The 25942-nt window shown below is 40.0% G+C and overlaps 1 protein-coding gene across 1 annotated transcript in view; it reads left to right on the top strand.

The window, feature by feature from the left end:
- Positions 1-23341, top strand: part of LOC135567116 (ubiquitin carboxyl-terminal hydrolase 50-like) — a 31587-nt gene extending 8246 nt beyond the window's left edge. The window contains 4 exon segments of the mRNA XM_065014580.1: positions 20649-20788; positions 22702-22814; positions 22817-22833; positions 23153-23341. Of these exon segments, the coding sequence (XP_064870652.1) occupies positions 20649-20788; positions 22702-22814; positions 22817-22833; positions 23153-23341 (459 nt within the window).
- The last annotated feature ends 2601 nt before the right edge of the window (positions 23342-25942 follow it).

Below are 25942 nucleotides of genomic sequence, written 5' to 3'. Positions count from 1 at the left end.
TACAGACTAAACACCACATACAGACTAACCACATACAGACTAAACACATACAGACTAATACAGACTAAACACATACAGACTAACCACATACAGAAACCACATACAGACTAACCACATACAGACTCACATACAGACTAAACACATACAGACTAACCACATACAGACTAACCACATACAGACTACAGAAACCACATACAGACTAAACACATACAGACTAACCACATACAGACTAATACAGACTAAACACATACAGACTAACCACATACAGACTAAACACATACAGACTAATCACATACAGACTAACCACATACAGACAATCAGAAACACATACAGATAATCACAATCAGACTAACCACATACAGACTAACCACATACAGACTAACACATACAGACTAACCACATACAGACTAACCACATACAGACTAACCACATACAGACTAACCACATACAGACTAAACACATACAGACTAACCACATACAGACTAACCACATACAGACTAAACACATACAGACATACAGATAATCACATACAGACTAATCACACATACAGACTAACCACATACAGACTAACCACATACAGACTAAACACATACAGACTAATCACATACAGACATACAGACTAACCACATACAGACTAAACACATACAGACTAATCACATACAGACTACTAACCACATACAGACTAACTAAACACATACAGACTAATCACATACAGACTAAACACATACAGACTAACCACATACAGACTAACCACATACAGACTAACCACAGACTACAGACTAATCACATACAGACTAATCACATACAGACTAATCACATACAGACTAAACACATACAGACTAAACACATACAGACTAATCACAATCAGACTAACACATACAGACTAATCACATACAGACTAAACACATACAGACAGACTAACCACATACAGACTAACCACATACAGACTAATCACAACAGACTAAACACATACAGACTAATCACATACAGACATACAGACTAATCACATACAGACTAACCACATACAGACATAATCACATACAGACATAATCACATACAGACTAACCACATACAGACTAAACACATACAGACTAATCACAATCAGACTAAACACATACAGACTAATCACATACAGACTAATCACATACAGACTAAACACATACAGACTAACCACATACAGACTAACCACATACAGACTAACCACATACAGACTAATCACATACAGACTAACCACATACAGACTAAACACATACAGACTAATCACATACAGACTAAACACATACAGACTAACCACATACAGACTAACCACATACAGACTAACCACATACAGACTAAACACATACAGACATACAGACTAACCACATACAGACTTAACACATACAGACTAATCACATACAGACTAACCACATACAGACTAACCACATACAGACTAAACACATACAGATACAACCACATACAGACTAAACACATACAGACTAATCACATACAGACTAAACACATACAGACTAACCACATACAGACTAACCACATACAGACTAATAAACACTAACCACATACAGACTAAACACATACAGACTAAACACATACAGACTAAACACATACAGACTAACCAATACAGACTAACCACATACAGACTAACCACATACAGACTAATACAGACATACAGACTAACCACATACAGACTACAGACTAACACATACAGACTAAACCACATACAGACTAACCACATACAGACTAAACACATACAGACTAACCACATACAGACTCACATACAATCAAAACCACATACAGACTAAACACCTACAGACTAATCACATACAGACTAAACACATACAGACTAATCACATACAGACTAACCACATACAGACTAAACACATACAGACTAATCACATACAGACTAAACACATACAGACTAACCACATACAGACTAATCACATACAGACTAATCACACAACAGACTAAACATACAGACTAATCACATACAGACTAAACACATACAGACATACAGACTAACCACATACAGACTAAACACCTACAGACTAATCACAACAGACTAAACACATACAGACTAATCACATACAGACTAACCACAGACTAACCACATACAGACTAAACACATACAGACTAATCACATACAGACTAAACAATACAGACTAACCACATACAGACTAAACACCTACAGACTAATCACAACAGACTAAACACATACAGACTAAATACAGACTAACCACATACAGACTAAACACATACAGACTAATCACATACAGACTAACCACATACAGACTAAACCTACAGACTAATCACAACAGACTAAACACATACAGACTAATCACATACAGACTAAACACATACAGACTAATCACACATACAGACTAAACACATACAGACTAATCACAATCCAGACTAAACACATACAGACTAATCACATACAGACTAACCACATACAGACTAAACACATACAGACTAACCACATACAGACTAAACAATACAGACTAATCACAGACTAACCACATACAGACTAAACACATACAGACTAACCACATACAGACTAATCACATACAGACTAACACATACAGACTAAACACATACAGACTAAACACATACAGACTAAACACATACAGACTAAACAGACTAACCACATACAGACTAAACAATAACCATACACACAATCAGACTAACACATACAGACTAACCACACAGACTAACCACATACAGACTAACCACATACAGACACATACAGATCTAACCACATACAGACTAAACCACATACAGACTAAACACATACAGACTAACCACATACAGACTAACCACATACAGACTAAACACATACAGACTAACCACATACAGACTAATCACATACAGACTAATCACATACAGACATACAGACTAACCACATACAGACTAACCACATACAGACTAAACACATACAGACTAATCACATACAGACATACAGACTAACCACATACAGACTAACCACATACAGACTAATCACATACAGACATAAGACCCAACCACATACAGACTAATCACACAGACTAACCACATACAGACTAATCACATACAGACTAAACACATACAGACTAATCACATACAGACTAACCACATACAGACTACATACAGACTAAACACATAGACTAACACATACAGACATACAGACTAACCACATACAGACTAATCACATACAGACTAACCACATACAGACTAAACACTACAGACTAATCACAACAGACTAAACATACAGACTAATCACATACAGACTAAACACATACAGACAGACTAACCAATCACATACAGACTAATCACAATCAGACTAAACACATACAGACTAATCACATACAGACTAACCACATACAGACTAATCCACAGACTAACCACATACAGACTAAACACATACAGACTAACCACATACAGACTAACCACATACAGACTAACCACATACAGACTAACCACATACAGACTAAACACCTACAGACTAATCACAACAGACTAACACATACAGACTAATCACATACAGACTAATCACAATCAGACTAATACAGACTAACACATACAGACTAAACACATACAGACTAAACACATACAGACTAACCACATACAACTAACCACATACAGACTAACCACATACAGACTAATCACATACAGACTAAACACATACAGACTAACCACATACAGACTAACCACATACAGACTAACCACATACAGACTAAACACATACAGACATACAGACTAACCACATACAGACTTAACACATAAGACTAATCACATACAGACTAACCACATACAGACTAACCACATACAGACTAATACAGACATACAGACTAATCACATACAGACTAAACACATACAGACTAACCACATACAGACTAAACACATACAGACTAACCACATACAGACTAACCACATACAGACTAACCACATACAGACTAATCACATACAGACTAACCACATACAGACTAATACACATACAGACTAAACACATACAGACTAAACACATACAGACTAACCACATACAGACTAAACACATACAGACTAACCACATACAGACTAACCACATACAGACTAACCACATACAGACTAAACACATACAGACATACAGACTAAACACATACAGACTAATCACATACAGACTAACACATACAGACTAACCACATACAGACTAACCACATACAGACTAACCACATACAGACTAATCACATACAACTCACATACAGACTAACCACATACAGACTAAACACATACAGACTAAACATACAGACTAATCACATACAGACTAAACACATACAGACTAAACAGACATACAGACTAAACACATACAGACATACAGACTAACCACATACAGACTAAACACATACAGACTAACCACATACAGACTAACCACATACAGACTAACCACATACAGACTAAACACATACAGACATACAGACTAACCACATACAGACTAAACACATACAGAAATCACATACAGACTAACCACATACAGACTAACCACATACAGACTAAACACATACAGACTAAACACATACAGACTAAACACATACAGACTAATCACATACAGACATACAGACTAACCACATACAGACTAACCACATACAGACTAACCACATACAGACTAATCACATACAGACTAACCACATACAGACTAAACACATACAGACTAAACACATACAGACTAATCACATACAGACATACAGACTAACCACATACAGACTAATCACATACAGACTAAACACATACAGACTAATCACATACAGACATACAGACTAACCACATACAGACTTATCACATACAGACTAACCACATACAGACTAACCACATACAGACTAAACACATACAGACTAATCACATACAGACATACAGACTAACCACATACAGACTAACCACATACAGACTAACCACATACAGACTAATCACATACAGACTAACTAACCACATACAGACTAACCACATACAGACTAATCACATACAGACTAATCACATACAGACTAACCACATACAGACTAATCACTCAGACTAAACACATACAGACATACAGACTAACCACATACAGACTAAACACCTACAGACTAATCACAATCAGACTAAACACATACAGACTAATCACATACAGACTAACCACATACAGACTAACCACATACAGACTAATCACATACAGACTAATCACATACAGACTAACCACATACAGACTAAACACCTACAGACTAATCACAATCAGACTAAACACATACAGACTAATCACATACAGACTAAACACATACAGACATACAGACTAACCACATACAGACTAAACACCTACAGACTAATCACAATCAGACTAAACACATACAGACTAATCACATACAGACTAACCACATACAGACTAACCACATACAGACTAACCACATACAGACTAATCACATACAGACTAATCACATACAGACTAACCACATACAGACTAAACACCTACAGACTAATCACAATCAGACTAAACACATACAGACTAATCACATACAGACTAAACACATACAGACATACAGACTAACCACATACAGACTAAACACCTACAGACTAATCACAATCAGACTAAACACATACAGACTAATCACATACAGACTAACCACATACAGACTAATCACATACAGACTAACCACATACAGACTAAACACATACAGACTAACCACATACAGACTAACCACATACAGACTAAACACATACAGACTAACCACATACAGACTAAACACATACAGACTAACCACATACAGACTAAACACATACAGACTAAACACATACAGACTAACCACATACAGACTAAACACATACAGACTAACCACATACAGACTTAACACATACAGACTAACCACATACAGACTAAACACAATCAGACTAACACATACAGACTAAACACAATCAGACTAACCACATACAGACTAACCACATACAGACTAACCACATACAGACTAACCACATACAGACTAACCACATACAGACTAACCACATACAGACTAAACACATACAGACTAACCACATACAGACTAAACACATACAGACTAACCACATACAGACTAACCACATACAGACTAAACACATACAGACTAACCACATACAGACTAATCACATACAGACTAATCACATACAGACATACAGACTAACCACATACAGACATACAGACTAAACACATACAGACTAATCACATACAGACATACAGACTAAACACATACAGACTAAACACATACAGACTAATCACATACAGACTAAACCACATACAGACTAATACACATACAGACTAATCACATACAGACTAAACACATACAGACTAATCACATACAGACTAAACACATACAGACTAATCACATACAGACTAACCACATACAGACTAATCACATACAGACTAACCACAGACTAACCACATACAGACTAATCACATACAGACTAATCACACAGACATACAGACTAACCACATACAGACTAACCACATACAGACTAATCACATACAGACTAAACACATACAGACATACAGACTAAACACATACAGACTAATCACAATCAGACTAAACACATACAGACTAATCACATACAGACTAAACACATACAGACATACAGACTAACCACATACAGACTAAACACCTACAGACTAATCACAATCAGACTAAACACATACAGACTAATCACATACAGACTAACCACATACAGACTAATCACATACAGACTAACCACATACAGACTAAACATACAGACTAACCACATACAGAACCACATACAGACTAACCACATACAGACTAACCACATACAGACTAAACACATACAGACTAATCACATACAGACTAAACACATACAGACTAACCACATACAGACTAACCACATACAGACTAACCACATACAGACTAATCACATACAGACTAAACACATACAGACTAACCACATACAGACTAACACATACAGACTAACCACATACAGACTAAACTAACACATACAGACTAATCACATACAGACTAAACTAAACACATACAGACTAACCACATACAGACTAACCACATACAGACTAAACACATACAGACTAACCACATACAGACTAACCACATACAGACTAACCACATACAGACTAAACACATACAGACATACAGACTAACCACATACAGACTTAACACATACAGACTAATCACATACAGACTAACCACATACAGACTAACCACATACAGACTAAACACATACAGACATACAGACTAAACACATACAGACTAAACACATACAGACTAATCACATACAGACTAAACACATACAGACTAACCACATACAGACTAACCACATACAGACTAACCACATACAGACTAAACACATACAGACTAACCACATACAGACTAATCACAATCAGACTAACCACATACAGACTAAACATACAGACTAGACTAAACACATACAGACTAAACACATACAGACTAATCACATACAGACTAAACACATACAGACTAACCACATACAGACATACAGACTAATACAGACTAACCACATACAGACTAATCACATACAGACAGACATACAGACTAACCACATACAGACTAACCACATACAGACTAACCACATACAGACTAATCACATACAGACTAAACACATACAGACTAATCACATACAGACTAACCACATACAGACTAAACACTACAGACTAATCACAATCAGACTAAACACTACAGACTAATCACATACAGACTAAACACATACAGACTAACACATACAGACTAAAACAGATACAGACTAACCACATACAGACTAATCACATACAGACTAATCACATACAGACTAACCACATACAGACTAAGACACCTACAGACTAATCACAATCAGACTAAACACATACAGACTAATCACATACAGACTAAACACATACAGACATACAGACTAACCACATACAGACTAAACACCTACAGACTAATCACAATCAGACTAAACACATACAGACTAATCACATACAGACCAAAACCACATACAGACTAACCACATACAGACTAACACAACAGACTAATCACATACAGACTAACCACATACAGACTAAACACCTACAGACTAATCACAACAGACTAAACATACAGACTAACACATACAGACTAAACACATAGACATACAGACTCAACCACATACAGACTAAACACCTACAGACTAATCACAATCAGACTAAACACATACAGACTAATCACATACAGACTAACCACATACAGACTAAATACAGACACATACAGACTAAACACATACAGACTAATCACATACAGACTAACCACATACAGACTAAACATACAGACTACATACAGACTAATACAGACTAACACATACAGACTAAACACATACAGACTAATCACATACAGACTAACCACATACAGACTAAACACATACAGACTAACCACATACAGACTAAACTAACACATACAGACTAAACACAATCAGACTAAACACAGATAAACTAATCAATACAGACTAACCACATACAGACTAACCACATACAGACTAATCACATACAGACTAACCACATACAGACTAACCACATACAGACTAAACACATACACTACAGACTAAACACATACAGACTAACCACATACAGACATACAGACTAAACACATACAGACTAAACACATACAGACTAATCACATACAGACTAAACACATACAGACTAACCACATACAGACTAACCACATACAGACTAAACACATACAGACTAATCACATACAGACTAACTAACCACATACAGACTAAACACATACAACTAATCACATACAGACTAAGACACCCATACAGACTAATAATCAGACTAAACACATACAGACTAACCACATACAGACTAACCACATACAGACTAACCACATACAGACTAAACACAGACTACAGACTAATCAATCACATACAGACTAATCACATACAGACTAACCACATACAGACTAACCACATACAGAACCACACACATCAGACTAAACACATACAGACTAATCACATACAGACTAATACACATACAGACTAACCACATACAGACTAAACACCTAGACTAATCACATCAGACTAACACACATACAGACAAACACATACAGACTAAACACATACAGACATACAGACTAACCACATACAGACTAACCACATACAGACTAATCACATACAGACTAATCACATACAGACTAATCACACTAATACAGACTAACCACATACAGACTAAACACATACAGACTAATCACATACAGACTAAACACATACAGACTAATCACATACAGACTAATCAAACACATACAGACTAACCACATACAGACTAAACACATACAGACTAACCACATACAGACTAACCACATACAGACTAACCACATACAGACTAACCACATACAGACTAAACACACAGACTAACCACATCAGACTAAACACATACAGACTAATCACATACAGACTAACCACATACAGACTAACCACATACAGACTAATCACATACAGACTTAACCACCTCATACAGACTAACCACATACAGACTAACCACACCACATACAGACTAAACACACATACAGACTAACCACATACAGACTAAACACATACAGACTAACCACATACAGACTAACCAATACAGACACATACAGACTAACCACATACAGACTAACCACATACAGACTAATCACATACAGACATACAGACTAACCACATACAGACTAACACATACAGACTAAACACATCAGACTAATCACATACAACCACATACAGACTAACCACATACAGACTAACCACATACAGACTAATACATACAGACATACAGACTAATCACATACAGACTAACACATACCATACAGACTAACTCACATACAGACTAATCACATACAGACTAACCACATACAGACTAAACATACAGACTAATCACAACAGACTAAACACATACAGACTAATCACATACAGACTAAACACATACAGACTAACCACATACAGACTAAAACCACATACAGACTAAACACATACAGACATCACAGACTAACCACATACAGACTAAACACATACAGACTAATCACATACAGACTAAACACATACAGACTAACATACAGACTAAACACCTACAGACTAATCACAATCAGACTAAACACATACAGACTAATCACATACAGACTAAACACATACAGACATACAGACTAACCACATACAGACTAAACACCTACAGACTAATCACAATCAGACTAAACACATACAGACTAATCACATACAGACTAACCACATACAGACTAACCACATACAGACTAACCACATACAGACTAATCACATACAGACTAATCACATACAGACTAACCACATACAGACTAAACATACAGACTAATCACAACAGACTAAACACATACAGACTAATCACATACAGACTAAACACATACAGACTAAACACCTACAGACTAATCACAATCAGACTAAACACATACAGACTAATCACATACAGACTAACCACATACAGACTTAAACACATACAGACTAACCACATACAGACTAATCACATACAGACTAACACATACAGACTAAACACATACAGACTAAACACATACAGACTAAACACATACAGACCACATACAGACTAAACATACAGACTAACCACATACAGACTAACCACATACAGACTAAAAACACATACAGACTAACCACATACAGACTAAACCACATACAGACATACAGACTAAACACATACAGACTAAACACATACAGACTAACCACATACAGACTAAACACATACAGACTAACCACATACAGACTAACCACATACAGACTAACCACATACAGACTAAACACATACAGACTACAAAAACACATACAGACTAACCACATACAGACTAAACACAGACATACAGACTAATCACATACAGACTAATCACATACAGACTAATCACATACAGACTAACCACATACAGACTAACCACATACAGACTAAACACATACAGACTAATCACATACAGACATACAGACTAACCACATACAGACTAAACACATACAGACTAACCATACAGACATACAGACTAACCACATACAGACTAATCACAATCAGACTAAACACATACAGACTAATCACATACAGACTAAACACATACAGACTAATCACAATACAGACTAAACCACATACAGACTAACCACATACAGACTAAACACATACAGACATACAGACTAACCACATACAGACTAACCACATACAGACTAATCACATACAGACTAATCACATACAGACTAACCACATACAGACTAACCACATACAGACAATCAACTAAACACATACAGACTAACCAATCACTAAACACATACAGACTAATCACATACAGACTAACCACATACAGACTAAACACCTACAGACTAATCACAATCAGACTAAACACATACAGACTAACACATACAGACTAAACACATACAGACTAAACACATACAGACTAAAAACACATACAGACATACAGACTAACCACAATCAGACTAAACACCACATACAGACTACATCTAACAATACAGACTAATCACATACAGACTAATCACATACAGACTAACCACATACAGACTAAACACACAGATAATCACAACAGACTAAACACATACAGACTAATCACATCAGACTAAACCATACAGACATACAGACTAACCACATGCCTACAGACTAACCACATACAGACTAAACATACATAATCACATACAGACTAATCACATACAGACTAACCACATACAGACTAATCACATACAGACTAACCACATACAGACTAACCACATACAGAGACTAATCCACATACAGACTAACCACATACAGACTAAACACATACAGACTAACCACATACAGACTAAACACATACAGACTAACCACATACAGACTAACCACATACAGACTAATCACATACAGACTAACCACATACAGACTAACCACATACAGACTAACCACATACAGACTAACCACATACAGACTAATCACATACAGACTAACCACATACAGACTAAACATACAGACTACAGACTAACACATACAGACTAAATCACATACAGACTAATCACATACAGACTAACCACATACAGACTAACCACATACAGACTAACCACATACAGACTAACCACATACCAGACTAACCACATACAGACTAAACACATACAGACTAACCACTACAGACTAAACACATACAGACTAACCACATACAGACTAACCACATACAGACTAAAACACCATACAGACTAATCACAATCAGACTAATCACATACAGACTAATCACATACAGACATACAGACTAACCACATACAGACTAACCACATACAGACTAAACACATACAGACTAATCACATACAGACATAAGACTAACCACTACAGACTAATCACAATCAGACTAAACACATACAGACTAACCACATACAGACTAATCACAATATCAGACTAAACAGACTAAACATACAGACTAATCACATACAGACATACAGACTAATCACATACAGACTAACCAATCAGACATACAGACTAACACATACAGACTAAACACATACAGACTAACCACATACAGACTAACCACATACAGACTAACCACATACAGACTAATCACATACAGACTAATCACATACAGACTAACCACATACAGACTAAACACCTACAGACTAATCACAATCAGACTAAACACATACAGACTAATCACATACAGACTAACACATACAGACATACAGACTAACCACATACAGACTAAACACCTACAGACTAATCACAATCAGACTAAACACATACAGACTAATCACATACAGACTAACCACATACAGACTAAACATACAGACTAATCACAATCAGACTAAACACATACAGACTAACACATACAGACTCATACATACAGACTAACCACATACAGACCAACCACATACAGAAACCACATACAGACATACAGACTAACCACATACAGACTAAACACATACAGACTAATCACATATCAGACTAAACACATACAGACTAATCACATACAGACTAACCACATACAGACTAATCACATACAGACTAACCATACAGACTAATACAGACATACAGACTAATCACATACAGACTAACACACAGACTAAACACATACAGACTAAACACATACAGACATACAGACTAACCACATACAGACTAAACACATACAGACTAACCACATACAGACTAAATCACATACAGACTAAAACATACAGACTAAACACATACAGACTAACCACATACAGACTAAACACATACAGACTAACCACATACAGACTTAACCATACAGACTAACCATACAGACTAAAAACACATACAGACTAAACACAATCAGACTAACCACATACAGACTAACCACATACAGACTAACCACTAAACTCAACCACATACAGACTAACCACATACAGACTAAACACATACAGACTAATCACATACAGACTAACCACATACAGACTAACCACATACAGACTAAACACATACAGACTAAACACATACAGACTCAATCACATACAGACTAACACATACAGACATACAGACTAACCACATACAACTAACACATACAGACTAAACACATACAGACTAATCACATACAGACATACAGACTAACCACATACAGACTAAACACATACAGACTAATCACATACAGACTACAGACTAACACTACAGACTAATAATAGACTAAACACATACAGACTAATCACATACAGACTAAACACATACAGACTAAACACATACAGACTAACCAAATACATACAGACTAAACACATACAGACTAACCAAACAGACTAATAGACTAATCACATACAGACATACAGACTAAACAACAGACTAATCACAACAGACTAAACACATACAGACTAATCACATACAGACTAATCACATACAGACTAACCACATACAGACTAAACACCTACAGACTAATCACAATCAGACTAAACAATCAGACTAATCACATACAGACTAGACTAACCACATACAGACTAAACACATACAGACACACAGACTAACCACATACAGACTAAACTAACCTACAGACTAAACATACAGACTAAACACATACAGACTAAACACATACAGACTAATCACATACAGACTAACCACATACAGACTAACACATACAGACTAACCACATACAGACTAACCACATACAGACTAATCACATACAGACTACAATCACATACAGACTAAAATACAGACCACATACAGACTAAACACCTGCAGATAAATCTAAACACATACAGACTAAAACACATACAGACTAATCACATACAGACTAAACACATACAGACATACAGACTAACACATACAGACATACAGACACACATACAGACTAACCACATACAGACTAAATCAGACTAATCACATACAGACATACAGACTAACCAATACAGACATACAGACTAACCACATACAGACTAATCACATACAGACTAACCACATACAGACTAAACACATACAGACTAACCACATACAGACTAACCACAAATAACACATACAGACTAATCACATACAGACTAACCACATACAGACTAAACACATACAGACTAACCACATACAGACTAACTAATCACATACAGACATACAGACTAACCACATACAGACTAACCACATACAGACTAATCACATACAGACTAATCACATACAGACTAACCACATACAGACTAAACATACAGACTAATCACAATCAGACTAAACACATACAGACTAATCACATACAGACTAAAACACAGATCAGACTAACCATACAGACTCAAACACCTACAGACTAATCACAATCAGACTAAACACATAAGACTAATCACATACAGACTAACCACATACAGACTAAACCACATACAGACTAACCACATACAGACTAATCACATACAGACTAATCACATACTAACCACATACAGACTAAACAACAGACTAATCACAATCAGACTAAACACATACAGACTAATCACATACAGACTAAACACATACAGACATACAGACTAACCACATACAGACTAAACACCTACAGACTAATCACAATCAGACTAAACACATACAGACTAACCACAGATAACCACATACAGACTAATCACATACAGACTAATCACATACAGACATACAGACTAACCACATACAGACTAACCACATACAGACTAAACACATACAGACATACAGACTAAACACATACAGACAGATACAGACTAAACACATACAGACTAAACCACATACAGACTAAACACATACAGATAACCACATAAGACAGACATACAGACTAACCACATACAGACTAATCACAATACAGACAATCAGACTAACCACATACAGACTAATCACATACAGACTAACCACATACAGACTAATCACATACAGACTAACCACATACAGACTAACCACATACAGACTAAACACATACAGACTAATCACATACAGACTAACCACATACAGACTAAACACATACAGACCAAAACATACAGACTAATCACATACAGACTAATCACATACAGACTAATCACATACAGACTAACCACATACAGACTAAACACATACAGACTAATCACAATACAGACTAAACCACATACAGACTAACCACATACAGACTAATCACATACAGACTAAACCACATACAGACATACAGACTAAACACATACAGACTAAACACATACAGACTAAACACATACAGACTAACACATACAGACTACATACAGACTAACCACATACAGACTAAACACATACAGACTAATCACATACAGACTAACCACATACAGACTAATCACATACAGACTAATCACATACAGACTAACCACATACAGACTAAACACATACAGACTAAAACACAATCAGACTAATACAGACTAACCACATACAGACTAAAACATACACATACAGACTAACCACATACAGACTAAACACATACAGACTAATCACAATCAGACTAAACACATACAGACTAATCACATACAGACTAACCAATCTAATCAATACAGACTAAACACATACAGACTAATCACATACAGACTAACCACATACAGACTAACCACATACAGACTAACCACATACAGACTAACCACATACAGACTAAACACCTACAGACTAATCACAATCAGACTAAACACATACAGACTAATCACATACAGACTAACCACATACAGACTAAACACATACAGACATACAGACCACATACAGACCACATACAGACTAACTAACCACACAGACAACCACATACAGACTAATCACATACAGACTAACCACAGATAAACCACAGACTAATCACATACAGACTAAACAGACATACAGACATACAGACTAAACACATACAGACTAAACACATACAGACTAACCACATACAGACTCAAAACACATACAGACTAATCACATACAGAGACTAACCAATACAGACTAACCCACATACAGACTAAACACATACAGACTAATCACAATCAGACTAAACACATACAGACTAACACACAGACTACAGACTAATCACATACAGACTAAACACATACAGACTAATCACATACAGACTAACCACATACAGACTAAACACATACAGACTAAACACATACAGACATACAGACTAACCACATACAGACTAACCACATACAGACTAAACCACATACAGACTAATCACATACAGACTAATCACATACAGACTAACACATACAGACTAACACATACAGACTAATCACAATCAGACTAAACACATACAGACTAATCACATACAGACTAAACACATACAGACATACAGACTAACCACATACAGACTAAACACATACAGACTAATCACAATCAGACTAAACACATACAGACTAATCACATACAGACTAACCACATACAGACTAACCACATACAGACTAATCACATACAGACTAATCACATACAGACTAACCACATACAGACTAAACACCTACAGACTAATCACAATCAGACTAAACACATACAGACTAATCACATACAGACTAAACACATACAGACATACAGACTAACCACATACAGACTAAACACCTACAGACTAATCACAATCAGACTAAACACATACAGACTAATCACATACAGACTAACCACATACAGACTAACCACATACAGACATAGACTAATCACATACAGACCAATACAGACTAAACACCTACAGACTAATCACAATCAGACTAAACACACAGACTAATCACATACAGACTAAACACATACAGACATACAGACTAACCACATACAGACTAAACACCTACAGACTAATCACAACAGACTACAACTAATCACTACAGACTAATACAGACAATACAGACTAAACACATACAGACTAATCACAATACAGACTAAACACATACAGACTAATCACATACAGACTAACCATCCACATACAGACTAATCACATACAGACTAATCACATACAGACTAAACACATACAGACTAATCACAAACAGACTAACCACATACAGACTAACCACACATACAGACTAAACACATACAGACTAAACACATACAGACTAATCACATACAGACTAAACATACAGACTAACCAATCAGACTAAACACATACAGACTAACCACATACAGACAAAACACATACAGACATACAGACTAATCACATACAGACTAACCACATACAGACTAAACACATACAGACTAACCACATACAGACTAACCACATACAGACTAAACACATACAGACTAACCACATACAGACTAAACACATACAGACTAACCACATACAGACTAAACACATACAGACTAACCACATACAGACTAAACACATACAGACTAACCACATACAGACTAAACCACATACAGACTAACCACATACAGACTAACACATACAGACTAACCACATACAGACTAAACACATACAGACTAACCACATACAGACAATCATACAGACTAACCACATACAGACTAATCACATACAGACTAACCACATACAGACAGACATACAGACTAACCACATACAGACTAACCACATACAGACTAAACACATACAGACTAACCAGACATACAGACTAACCACATACAGACTAACCACATACAGACTAATCACATACAGACATAGACTACATAAGACATCACAATCAGACTAAACACATACAGACTAATCACATACAGACTAAACACATACAGACTAATACAGACTAACCACATACAGACTAACCACATACAGACTAAACACATAGACTAATCACATACAGACATACAGACTAACCACATACAGACTAACCACATACAGACTAATCACATACAAAATACAGACTAACCACATACAGACTAATCACATACAGACTAAAACATACAGACTAATACAGACTAACAACAGACTAATCACATACAGACTAACCACATACAGACTAACCACATACAGACTAAACACATACAGACTAATCACATACAGACATAAACACACATACAGACTAACCACATACAGACTAAAAACACATACAGACTAATCACATACAGACTAAACACATACAGACTACAGACACTAATCACATACAGACTAACCACATACAGACTAAACACATACAGACTAAACACATACAGACTAATAAGACATACAGACTAACCACATACAGACATACAGACTAACACATACAGACTAACCACATAACACAATCAGACTAAACACATACAGACTAATCACATACAGACTAACCACATACAGACTAATCACATACAGACTAACCACATACAGACTAAACACATACAGACTAACCACATACAGACTAACCACATACAGACTAACCACATACAGACTAAACACATACAGACTAACCACATACAGACTAAACACATACAGACTAACCACATACAGACTAATCACATACAGACTAAACACAATCAGACTAACCACATAAACACACAGACTAGCCAGCAACCACATCTCTCTCTCCTGTAGGACTGCCTGTCACACAGACTAGCCAGCGACCACATCTCTCTCTCCTGTAGGACTGCCTGTCACACAGACTAGCCAGGATCCACATCTCTCTCTCCTGTAGGACTGCCTGTCACACAGACTAGCCAGCGACCACATCTCTCTCTCCTGTAGGACTGCCTGTCATACAGACTAGCCAGCAACCACATCTCTCTCTCCTGTAGGACTGCCTGTCATACAGACTAGCCAGGATCCACATCTCTCTCCTGTCACACAGACTAGCCAGCGACCACATCTCTCTCTCCTGTAGGACTGCCTGTCACACAGACTAGCCAGCGACCACATCTCTCTCTCCTGTAGGACTGCCTGTCATACAGACTAGCCAGCGACCACATCTCTCTCTCCTGTAGGACTGCCTGTCATACAGACTAGCCAGGATCCACATCTCTCTCTCCTGTAGGACTGCCTGTCATACAGACTAGCCAGCGACCACATCTCTCTCTCCTGTAGGACTGCCTGTCACACAGACTAGCCAGCGACCACATCTCTCTCTCCTGTAGGACTGCCTGTCACACAGACTAGCCAGCGACCACATCTCTCTCTCCTGTAGGACTGCCTGTCACACAGACTAGCCAGCGACCACATCTCTCTCTCCTGTAGGACTGCCTGTCATACAGACTAGCCAGCGACCACATCTCTCTCTCCTGTAGGACTGCCTGTCACACAGACTAGCCAGGAACCACATCTCTCTCTCCTGTAGGACTGCCTGTCACACAGACTAGCCAGAAACCATCTCTCTCTCCTGTAGGACTGCCTGTCACACAGACTAGCCAGAAACCACATCTCTCTCCTGTCACACAGACTAGCCAGCGACCACATCTCTCTCTCCTGTAGGACTGCCTGTCACACAGACTAGCCAGAAACCACATCTCTCTCCTGTCACACAGACTAGCCAGCGACCATCTCTCTCTCCTGTAGGACTGCCTGTCACACAGACTAGCCAGCGACCACATCTCTCTCTCCTGTAGGACTGCCTGTCATACAGACTAGCCAGCGACCACATCTCTCTCTCCTGTAGGACTGCCTGTCATACAGACTAGCCAGCGACCACATCTCTCTCTCCTGTAGGACTGCCTGTCATACAGACTAGCCAGAAACTACATCTCTCTCTCCTGTAGGACTGCCTGTCACACAGACTAGCCAGAAACCATCTCTCTCTCCTGTAGGACTGCCTGTCACACAGACTAGCCAGAAACCACATCTCTCTCCTGTCACACAGACTAGCCAGCGACCACATCTCTCTCTCCTGTAGGACTGCCTGTCACACAGACTAGCCAGAAACCACATCTCTCTCCTGTCACACAGACTAGCCAGCGACCACATCTCTCTCTCCTGTAGGACTGCCTGTCACACAGACTAGCCAGCGACCACATCTCTCTCTCCTGTAGGACTGCCTGTCATACAGACTAGCCAGCGACCACATCTCTCTCCTGTAGGACTGCCTGTCATACAGACTAGCCAGAAACTACATCTCTCTCTCCTGTAGGACTGCCTGTCACACAGACTAGCCAGAAACCACATCTCTCTCCTGTCACACAGACTAGCCAGCGACCACATCTCCCTCCTGTAGGACTGCCTGTCACACAGACTAGCCAGCGACCACATCTCTCTCTCCTGTAGGACTGCCTGTCACACAGACTAGCCAGAAACCACATCTCTCTCCTGTCACACAGACTAGCCAGGAACCACATCTCTCTCTCCTGTAGGACTGCCTGTCATACAGACTAGCCAGCGACCACATCTCTCTCTCCTGTAGGACTGCCTGTCACACAGACTAGCCAGCGACTACATCTCTCTCCTGTAGGACTGCCTGTCACACAGACTAGCCAGAAACTACATCTCTCTCTCCTGTAGGACTGCCTGTCGCTGTTCTTCCAGCAGAGTACGTTGACGTGTGGAGAGAAGTTGTGTCCAGAGTGTGGAGTGAAGAGAGACACAGCTGTCCTCACCAGCATGGCCAAACCACCTGAGATACTGGTGCTGCACCTCAAACGGTGGGTAGCTGACAACCCATCTCTCCCCACTAGATGGCCACTGTTGGTGCACAGACTTAACACAGACAAACATATTGGTGCTAATGGAAAGGACGTCATGCTGGCTTAGCAGTTGTACAACTGAATGCATTCAACTGAAATGTGTCTTCTGTATTTAACCCAACACCTCTGAATCAGAGAGGTGCGGGCGCTGCTATAATTGATATCCACGGAGCCCGAGGAACAGTGGGTTAACTGCCTTGTTCAGGGCAGAAAGACAGAATTTCACCTTGTCAGCTCAGGGATTTGATCCAGCAATCTTATGGTTACTGGCCCAACTCTGTAACCACTAAGCTACCTGCCGCCCCTATAGTACAGTTTCCTCCTTATTCGGCTCATACCGGAGGCTCCAACCCAAGCGTTTTTCCTTTGCTATCAGCACACGTGACCTTCTGGAGCGTCTAACCATTCTGCGCCATGTGAAAAGCTTTCTTATCGCTGGTGGGGACACTTCAGTCTGAGGAGCAGGTTTCACACATCCTCATGTTTTAATCACATTAACATGTAACCCCTAACTAGAGGTCCATGTAACTCCCTAACTAGAGGTCCATGTAACCCCTAACTAGAGGTCCCTGTAACCCCTAACTAGAGGTCCATGTAACCCCTAACTAGAGGTCCATGTAACCCCTAACTAGAGGTCCCTGTAACCCCTAACTAGAGGTCCCTGTAACCCCAACTAGAGGTCCATGTAACCCCTAACTAGAGGTCCATGTAACCCCTAACTAGAGGTCCATGTAACCCCTAACTAGAGATCCATGTAACCCCTAACTAGAGGTCCATGTAACCCCTAACTAGAGATCCCTGTAACCCCTAACTAGAGGTCCCTGTAACCCTAACTAGAGGTCCCTGTAACCCCAACTAGAGGTCCCTGTAACCCCTAACTAGAGGTCCCTGTAACCCCTAACTAGAGATCCCTGTAACCCCTAACTAGAGGTCCATGTAACCCCAACTAGAGGTCCCTGTAACCCCTAACTAGAGGTCCCTGTAACCCCTAACTAGAGATCCCTGTAACCCCTAACTAGAGGTCCATGTAACCCCTAACTAGAGGTCCCTGTAACCCCTAACTAGAGGTCCCTGTAACCCCTAACTAGAGGTCCCTGTAACCCCTAACTAGAGGTCCCTGTAACCCCTAACTAGAGGTCCCTGTAACCCCTAACTAGAGGTCCCTGTAACCCCTAACTAGAGGTCCCTGTAACCCTAACTAGAGGTCCCTGTAACCCCTAACTAGAGGTACCTGTAACCCCTAACTAGAGGTACCTGTAACCCCTAACTAGAGGTCCCTGTAACCCTAACTAGAGGTCCCTGTAACCCCTAACTAGAGGTCCCTGTAACCCCTAACTAGAGGTCCATGTAACCCCTAACTAGAGGTCCCTGTAACCCTAACTAGAGGTCCATGTAACCCCTAACTAGAGGTCCCTGTAACCCCTAACTAGAGGTCCATGTAACCCTAACTAGAGGTTCATGTAACCCCTAACTAGAGGTCCCTGTAACCCCTAACTAGAGGTCCCTGTAACCCCTAACTAGAGGTCCATGTAACCCCTAACTAGAGGTCCATGTAACCCCTAACTAGAGGTCCCTGTAACCCCTAACTAGAGGTCCCTGTAACCCTAACTAGAGGTCCATGTAACCCCTAACTAGAGGTCCCTGTAACCCCTAACTAGAGGTCCCTGTAACCCCTAACTAGAGGTCCATGTAACCCTAACTAGAGGTTCATGTAACCCCTAACTAGAGGTCCCTGTAACCCCTAACTAGAGGTCAATGGCAGTAATAATGTAACACCTCATTATAAATCAGCTTTACCTCTGCTGCAGCTGCTGTCATGCATCTCAATGAGACAAACCTGTAGAAATAACAGAACCTGTGTGACATTCCAGTTTTGGTTGCCACGGGAGTGAGAAGAGGAAGTTGAGGACCAATGTGTTGTTCTCATTGGACAGTTTAGACCTAACCCCCTTCCTGTCCAGACCCTCAGCCAATCACACCAGCTACTTCTCTACGCAGTGGTGGTGAGTTTCTGCACACACACACACACACACCACTGAGGGAGGACAGCTCATTATAATGGCTGGAGCAGATGGAACGGCTTCAAACTCATGGAAACGTGTATTTGATTCCATTCCACCAATTTCACTCCAGCCATTACCACAAGCCTGTCCTCCCCAATCACGGAGCCACCAGCTTCCTGTGATACACTCACCCATACAGAAAGACACGCATGCACCTACACCCACCCATGTGAACGCATATACATGATGCTCCTGTCTGGAAAAACACACAGCCAACCATGAACACATGACTCCGCCGGTGTGTCTCCCCCCCGTCCAGAACCACGCAGGAGACCTGGACATGGGTCACTACACGGCCCTGTGCCACAGTACCCTGTCCAGCAGCTGGCACCACTTCGACGACACGGCCGTGAGCGAGGTAGTGGACTTCTTGGTGCAGTCTCCTAACGCCTACATCCTGCTGTACAGCCGTCAACCCTTCCACAGGCCCAACATACCCCAGATCTGACCCACCATACCCCAGATCTGACCCACCACAGGCCCAACATACCCCAGATCTGACCCACCATACCCCAGATCTGATCCACCACAGGCCCAACATACCCCAGATCTGACCCACCACAGACCCACCATAAACCAGATCTGACCCACCACAGGCCCAACATACCCCAGATCTGACCCACCATACCCCAGATCTGACCCACCACAGGCCCAACATACCCCAGATCTGACCCACCACAGGCCCAACATACCCCAGATCTGACCCACCACAGGCCCAACATACCCCAGATCTGACCCACCACAGACCCACCATACCCCAGATCTGACCCACCACAGGCCCACCATACCCCAGATCTGACCCACCACAGGCCCAACATACCCCAGATCTGACCCACCACAGGCCCACCATACCCCAGATCTGACCCACCACAGGCCCAACATACCCCAGATCTGACCCACCACAGGCCCAACATACCCCAGATCTGACCCACCACAGACCCAACATACCCCAGATCTGACCCACCACAGACCCACCATACCCCAGATCTGACCCACCACAGGCCCACCATACCCCAGATCTGACCCACCACAGGCCCAACATACCCCAGATCTGACCCACCATACCCCAGATCTGACCCACCACAGACCAAAAACATACCCAGTCCCAGGATCCAACTAGGACCCGTGCTCTCCTAGCCACTACTCATTCCACAACTTACCACGGCTCTAGGCCCAGAATATCCTCTAACCCATCATGCCCTATATCTGACACATCACAGGCGAAAAACATACCGTGGCCCTGATCAAGACCCAGACTGGTAGAGCCCACAGCTAGCCCACAAAGTGCCAAACCAGCCCCTAGTCTAGCCCATACCCTGTTCATGTTTGCAGATCTGAGGGAATTGGATAGGTGATGGCTCCATTTTACTGTCCAACGAGCTTAGTGAAGCTTCCTCCCACCCAATTAGGTGGGCTTGGGGTGAAGGGCTTGGGGGTGGGTCCTGAACCTGACGACAGACCAACCTACAGAAGGAGCTGGGTGAACTATCAGAAAACCCCTCTGGAGTGTACTGGACACAGAGACAAATTCGGTTCTGGGTGTTTTTTTGTAATTCTTCAATAAAACATGAATGAACGCAAGGTAACATTGAATGAAATGTGAATGAAAGCAGGTCACCATGGATACCCAGAGACACCAAGTGGAACTGTTCAGACGATGTAACGTTGACAGAACGTCCTGATAGAAATGTATCACGTAGAACAGAAGTGATCATCTTTCAGACAGGATAGGGAATCGTGCCAGATCTATTCATTCTATTTCTACATGCAACAGTCACAGAGCGTTTCCCATCCCTAAACTACTACTAGGAAGATAGTACCGTGATCCTCTGTAGGTCAGTTGATAAGAGCATGGTGCCTGCAACGGCCAGGACAGTGGGTTCAAATCCCGGGATGACCCATACTTAAAAATGTGTATGCACGCATGACTGTTAGTCACTTAGGATAAAATTGTCTGCTTAATTAATGGCAAACGTATATTGCTGGGATCCAGACGTCACCAATATAATAGATCTAGTGCCATCTAGTGGCAGAGAGGTATAATGACATGCAACACCAGCTTGTCTGCATTATTTGGAAGAATTTAATAAATAGCTACATTTTTATATGTTTGAGGTTAATACAAGTGTTATTAGAAACTTCATAGCAATGAAGGAAAATGAGAAAATCAATCAACATACAACACAAGAAAATAAGAAATACATTCAAATGATTTTGCCAAGCTTACCCTAGTAAAACTGACTATCCTACCGATCCTCGACTTCGGCGATGTCATCTACAAAATGGCTTCCAACACTCTACTCAGCAAACTGGATGCAGTCTATCACAGTGCCATCCGTTTTGTCACTAAAGCACCTTATACCACCCACCACTGCGACTTGTATGCTCTAGTCGCCAGACCCACTGGCTCCAGGTCATCTACAAGTCTATGCTAGGTAAAGCTCCGCCTTATCTCAGTTCACTGGTCACGATGGCAACACCCATCCGTAGCACGCGCTCCAGCAGGTGTATCTCACTGATCATCCCTAAAGCCAACACCTCATTTGGCCGCCTTTCGTTCCAGTACTCTGCTGCCTGTAACTGGAACGAACTGCAAAAATCGCTGAAGTTGGGAGACTTTTATCTCCCTCACCAACTTCAAACATCAGCTATCTGAGCAGCTAACCGATCGCTGCAGCTGTACATAGTCTATTGGTAAATAGCCCACCCATTTTCACCTACCTCATCCCCATACTGTTTTTATTTATTTACTTTTCTGCTCTTTTGCACACCAATATCTCTACCTGTACATGACCATCTGATCATTTATCACTCCAGTGTTAATCTGCAAAATTGTAATTATTCGCCTACCTCCTCATGCCTTTGCACACAATGTATATAGACTCCCCTTTTTTTCTACTGTGTTATTGACTTGTTAATTGTTTACTCCATGTGTAACTCTGTGTTGTCTGTTCACACTGCTATGCTTTATCTTGGCCAGATTCGCAGTTGCAAATGAGAACTTGTTCTCAACTAGTCTACCTGGTTAAATAAAGGTGAAATAAATAAA

This window comes from Oncorhynchus nerka, unplaced genomic scaffold (genome assembly GCF_034236695.1).
Source record: "Oncorhynchus nerka isolate Pitt River unplaced genomic scaffold, Oner_Uvic_2.0 unplaced_scaffold_2600, whole genome shotgun sequence".
Taxonomy (NCBI): domain Eukaryota; kingdom Metazoa; phylum Chordata; class Actinopteri; order Salmoniformes; family Salmonidae; genus Oncorhynchus; species Oncorhynchus nerka.
The sequence above is the reverse complement of the archived record's forward strand: the minus strand, read 5'-3'. Positions and strand labels throughout refer to the sequence as shown.